General features: G+C 45.1%; 1 protein-coding gene across 2 annotated transcripts; it reads left to right on the top strand.

Moving 5' to 3' along the window:
* Positions 1–4,078: 4,078 nt before the first annotated feature.
* LOC118480852 lies at positions 4,079–5,598 on the top strand. 2 transcript variants are annotated; one of them, XR_004863866.1, is made up of 3 exons: positions 4,079–4,857; positions 4,928–5,303; positions 5,382–5,598. XR_004863866.1 is itself a non-coding variant. In XM_035975791.1 (2 exons), exons 1-2 carry the CDS (start codon positions 4,095–4,097, stop codon positions 5,143–5,145), a joined length of 981 nt encoding a protein of 326 aa, XP_035831684.1. In that variant the 5' UTR covers positions 4,079–4,094; the 3' UTR covers positions 5,146–5,598. The 2 variants fall into 2 exon arrangements, 1 of the variants encoding a protein (XP_035831684.1); XM_035975791.1 differs by having other exon boundaries at positions 4,928–5,598.
* Positions 5,599–5,832: the final 234 nt, after the last annotated feature.

Genomic DNA, 5,832 nt, shown 5'->3' with positions numbered 1-5,832 from the left:
AAAAATAGTTTATCTTTTTGAACGTTTATGAGACTTGAATTTAATACCTTTGATTTTGTCTTTGCCAATGGATCACCACCCCATTGATAAAAAATAGTTTATCTATTTATCTTAATTAGTGGTGTAACTAATTATAGGTATATGTCTTAGGGAATTGTGATTAACAATAGCGTTGTGTTTCCGAGTTTCATTAAAGGAGAGAAAAAAAAAATTTGGAAGGAAGCAATTTTTAATTGTATTTCAAAGTTTCATTAAAGGAAAGAAAAGAAGGGAAAATAAGAGGTTTTTGGTCTATTATTCATCCTTCAAATTTTGAACGAAATGGAGAGAAATAAAAAGAAAATAAGGAAATCTTTTCTTTACTCTTCCTTAAGTTAACTCGGGAACACAACGCTATTAATGTTCTTATGGACCAAGTTCTTGTTGATTGTTTTGATTAATTACTTCAGATACATTAACCTACACCACCATGAATCTAAGAAACATGTATAATCGATTCAACAACATATGCATACAATTTCTCTATATCCTTACTTTTCTTTAACGTACACTGTCTCGTTGACCATAAGTGACATAAGGGGACTGGGGGCGATAACCTTGTTCTCCGTGGTAGTTTTGTATATCGCGTGGAAGATGGCAAAACTCTACCGCCACCATCATTTTTCAACGCGTGGAACATGGCAAAACTTGGTAACGCGTGAAAAAATCAACGCGTGATGATCTGATTCTTGTGAGGTGAATTGTTGGTTGGGAGGGAAATTGTTGGGTGTGGTGGTGAGTGATGACCATTGCCACTAAAAAAGGTTGTGAGTGATGAAAAAATGGTTTATGACATGGCGAAACTTAATTAGGTGTTGTGAGTGATGAGTAAGTGATGAGTGATGACCACCCTCAACCCCTAACAATCCATGGGTGGATAAACAAAAATAAAGAAAACACAAGAAAGTATTTGCAAAGGAAAAATAATTAAAGTCCTAGTGAAAATGCAACAGATTTGGTTTTTAATTTCAAAATCCTTTTATTTACAATATGTTTTGGGACATGATATTTAATTACAAGATACAACAAATTTTATATAATACAGTTATCAACCATTGTGAACAATGGTTGGTTTGACTTTATTTTTGTTTTATTTGTACTTTTGTATGTTTGTATATTTTTATCCTCTAAATACTTTATAGTCGAGTTTTACATGTTTATTTTTATGTACGAGTGTGTATAAAAATTCAAGTTGATTTACGTTTCGGCGTTAATTTTTCAGGAAATGAGTCGGGTTAAATATAAAATGTTTTCGTGTTTATCTTTTGTACGTTTTCGGTTGGTATATGTTTTAACGTAAAATTTATAGGAAATGCCGCGGCAACACCAAGGGGATTTACTAGTTAATTACAAGATACAACGAAATATATTTTTCCTAAACATTAATACAACTGATGAAACAATGGTTAACCGGGCAGGGTTAACACACTGGTCTCGTCAAGAAGGGTTAATCCCTTCCTCTCGGAGATCGCTGGCTGGGTCACCGGTGGATGATCTCCTGCACAAGGAAACAAGCCGTGACTCGTAACAAGGAGGATGGGGTGGGGGGTGCTCCTTGTTACCACTCTCCGGCGTGAGAATCAGTAGTTTGCTTGGGAAGCAAAGCAAGATTATAGTAGTAGTTAGAGAGTTGTGAAGAGATACCTCAAACCTGGTTTGGGGTCGGTATTTATAGCCGAGGAGTGAAGGAGGAGATTGATGGATGGGCTGACGACGAGCTGCACCGTTGCAGGTGTGTCAGTCTCGCCGGCCGTGGGGGTTACGCCACGTCAGCCCATTGCTTTAATAGCTCTGACAGGGGACTGTCGCCGGCGCCACTTGCCTCGTGGTGTCAGCCACTTGCCTGGCGTGTCAGTCCACTTGTTGGATATGCAGGGTGCGGTGCGAGCCGCATCGCTGCATGCGGTAACGTCTGAAGTTACCGCGTCTCCTACTTGTGATCAAGAAATACGCGAGATGCGGTGTTGGCCGCATCATCGTATGTGGAGACTATTTGCTCGCTTCCCTTGTCGTGACGAAAATGGCCATATGATGCGGTGCCAGCCGCATCGATATGTTCATCTTCTTTCGTACTTGGGTCAAGCTATTCATCTTCGAACCGAATGGGTTCGAAGGATGTGACCGCATGGGTGCGGTTTGCTTACTGGTAGGGGTTTGTTTGATGCGGGTAATGGTCGTTTTGGGACCATACCCCTTCAAGTCCCCCCAGTCTAGTGTTGCTCCCTTGTGCAAGTTGCACGTGGGAGGAGTACTGGACTTATGGTGTAGGAAGGTAGTGTGGCAGTCTGGAGAAAATTTTAGGCCAGATCAACCTGGTGATCTGGTAAAAAATCCGGCTATGCCTCTTCCGTACCGGTGAAGGGGTTTCGCTTGATGCGAAATTCTCAGCCGGTGCATGTCGTCAGGTGGGTTGCCACCTGTTGTTGTGTTGAAGGCCTGTTAGGGACCTTCATAGTAATGCTGCACAAACTTCGAACCAACCTCTTGGATGGTGGTTCGAAGGTTTGCACATGTTTCGAACCTCTTGGAGGTGGTTTCTTCTTCGAACCATTTGCCAGAATGGTGCACGAAGAAGAAAAGAAAAACTTGTAAACCAACCTTTGCGGTCAGGTTTGAAGGTTTTGGATGTTGTGTTAGAACTTTGCTCGAGTTCTATGTTCAGCATCCTATGATGAGATGACCATCCCTTTTTTGTTGGGTGTTCGTGTTCATCTTGATAGCTCTCAAGTAACCGTACGTTCTTTGCGGTTACTTCGTTGCGTCATTGTTGGCCGTGTTTGGTCGAACAATGTGGATCTAGACTATGGGTAAATAAACATGGTCATAGGCAAGGGGATGCCCATCGTTGTTTATTCCATGCGATCCATTGGTAGGTAAACAAAGTCCTAAGCAGACTTGTTACCGCGGTCCGTTGGCAGGTAAACAAAGTCATAGGCAGACTTGTTACCGCTGTTCGGACACTTGCTGCTTGATAAGTGCTTGTTTAGAGCACGTATCTGCGTTCTTTCTGGAGCCACTTACCTTCACGCTCCAATACCGAGTTTACAACGAGGTAGCCTCGTTCGGTGATGTGGAGTGAGTTTTGCTCTTCCGTAGCAACCACTCTGCGGAAGCTATGGTTATGTCTGTAGCTCTTTATGGGTGTCTGCGATGTTGCAGTCCCATATTCGCTCAAAGTGTGCTTGTTGCACGGATGTAACTCTTGAAGGTTCAGGAGTCAGGGCTGCTGATGTGCGGGCGCGTAGATTCCGTTCCTTCTTTCTTCTGAAGAAGTTGTTCATGCACCCTCTGTGGTTGTGAACCGGACAGGAGGGATTTGAAGCTTGAAGAAAAGGAGGGCAATGCGCTTTGCCTGTTCCTGAGATGCGGTTCAGTCCAAAGAACAACACTGGTTCTGAGCATCTGACACATCTGAATGGGTTCATGTGTGTCACTTCCGCATATTTCACGTGTGTTCGTGAGTGATGCGGAAAAGGTAATATATCCCTTTATAGCATAGATAGATATATTTCTACCTATTTTTTAGGGTATATAAAAAAACGACATGCGGTATGGGTTATGGTGCGGTAAACCAGAAAAACCGCATGCCGCTTATGTTTTTTGGATAATGTTGTCGCTTTTTCTTGCCGACGTGGCTTGATCGCACGTGTGAGTTGGTAGAAGTTGGTGAGACGTTTCTGCATGTGCTGAAATGAAAGGACATTTGCACTGCCCGAGGCATTAAATGCACTGTAGCAGGGAGTGTAAACGTCTTCTTTGTCAGGCGCGTGGGCGGCCACGCGCGCGTGATAACCGTCAGCTAAAACGGCGCTCGACACGTGTTGTTGCAAGATACGCTCTTTTTGAACGTGATGATTTGCTTTCTCCCTCCGCATTAATTGCGATGGGTATATAAGGGGATAACCGTTTGTGGTTTCCTCTCACTTTGTCGAAAATTCAAAAAATTTGCCGTTTGAGAGAAAGTTGTCATCTGTCTTCTCCGACAATTTTTTCTGAATTTCTGGTGAGGTTTCTAGTGTTTCTGTTCATCATCTTCCGTTTCTTTGACATTTTTGATGGCTGAACCATCGAATCCACACAATGTGGAGGGTGAAAACCCTGAACAGCCGATAGTGGCTGAGGAAGAAGACGAGGATGATGATGTGAATGTTCCCGGTGGTGGGTTACCGGTGTTGAAGTGGACAAAAGGTAGTTTTAAAACCCTGATGGCCACTGTTCAGATGGCCAAAGACTGGAATGCTACTTTCCCACAAGTGGGGGACACCGGTGCCGATGCTCCGGCCGGTTATATAACCTTGTGGGCGGATTTTTTCACCCACGGTAACCTTAGGTTGCCGGTGACGGTGTTTGTGGCGGAGGTATTGGAGTATTATCACCTCCATATCTCCCAGCTTAGTCCTTTCGGAATGTTCCGAATTCGGAATTTTGAGTACACATTCCGTGCCCATGGCCTGCCCATTTCAGTGGAGAATTTCCGGCGTTTCTACCAGTTGACGGTGAACACCGGTTTTTTCTCGTTCACTCAAAGGCATGGGAGTCTGAAGTTGATGACACCCCCTAAGGGTGTGACAGGCTGGAAGAAGAGGTTCTTCTACGTGAAAGCCTGTGCGGTCTATGCTAACATGTCTTTCAGGAACGTCGATGTTGGAGTTTCCGATGAAGATATTCCTGTTGCTTCCGCAAAGACCGCGGACTGGTTCTCTAGGCTGCGGCCTATTGAACTCAAGAAGTTGGATAATGACCAACTATGGATATTGCGGATGATGCTCTCTAGACCGGATAGGAAGGAAAGACCCGTGTTGCGGGAACAGGGTGGTGGTAAGTTCGTTACCCTTTGTTATTTTCCTTATTTTCTAAGCCTTTGTGATAACCTGCATGCATGTATCAGCGGATGCGGTTGGCTTGTGGAGGATGTTTGAGCCTGATTTCAAGGGCCAGGTTGAACTGATCGCGGTTGAGCTGAAGAAAGGTTTCAACCTTGAAATTCTGAAGAACTTCCGCGTACCATCAAAAGCGGTGCTGGAAGCCCCGGTTCCGGGGGACGCAAGAGGTACGTCTTACGTGGCATTAGTTTTTTCAGTTTATCTTTTTGACTGGTTCTGTTGATTGTGTGAATCCAGGTGTCCTTGCGGATTTGGGGAAGTTTGAGAAACGCGTCCCCAAAAAGACTGTGGAGAAGAAAACGGTAAAAAAGACCGTGCGGGGTCGTGGTAAGGGGAGTGTTGAAGGCTCAGCTGCCCCTTCTTCCGTTTTCGAAGCCGCAGGTACCTATCAATCTTGTTCTCGGGGATATACCGATTACGTCGTAGTATCTGACACCCTTGAGGGTTTGGGTGTTATAGGTAGTGGTGCGGCCGCGGGTGGAACTGGTGTGGTTCCCCCCGTTGTTGGAGAGAAAAGGGGGCCAGAGCAGAAAGCTGCTGGTGGTGGTGAACCGAAGAGGCGGAGACTGCCGACCAGGAGAGTTGCTCCGGTGCAGAAGAAACCTGCAGTTGCTGCTGGTAAGTATATCCCTTTTCTTTGTTTTGTATGTACCATGGGTGGTAATACTCATTGAATACTCTTTGGATTGCAGAATCCCGAGATGCGGGGTATTCTTATGTTGACATTCCTGCGTCTCCTCCGCACACCGCTGCCGCGGGTGCGGGTGTATTGAAGGAGAAGGTCGCGCCTAAGGAGCCTGCGGCCCCTTTTGCTGGGCCAGTTCGTGACCCCCCTTTGGAGAAGACGGTGGAGGCGACTGCTGACCGGATTTTTGACACTGTGGACTCCTCGGACAATCTGATCTCTCCT

The sequence above is a fragment of the Helianthus annuus genome, chromosome 8 (assembly GCF_002127325.2).
Source record: "Helianthus annuus cultivar XRQ/B chromosome 8, HanXRQr2.0-SUNRISE, whole genome shotgun sequence".
Lineage (NCBI taxonomy): Eukaryota > Viridiplantae > Streptophyta > Magnoliopsida > Asterales > Asteraceae > Helianthus > Helianthus annuus.
The sequence above is the reverse complement of the archived record's forward strand: the minus strand, read 5'-3'. Positions and strand labels throughout refer to the sequence as shown.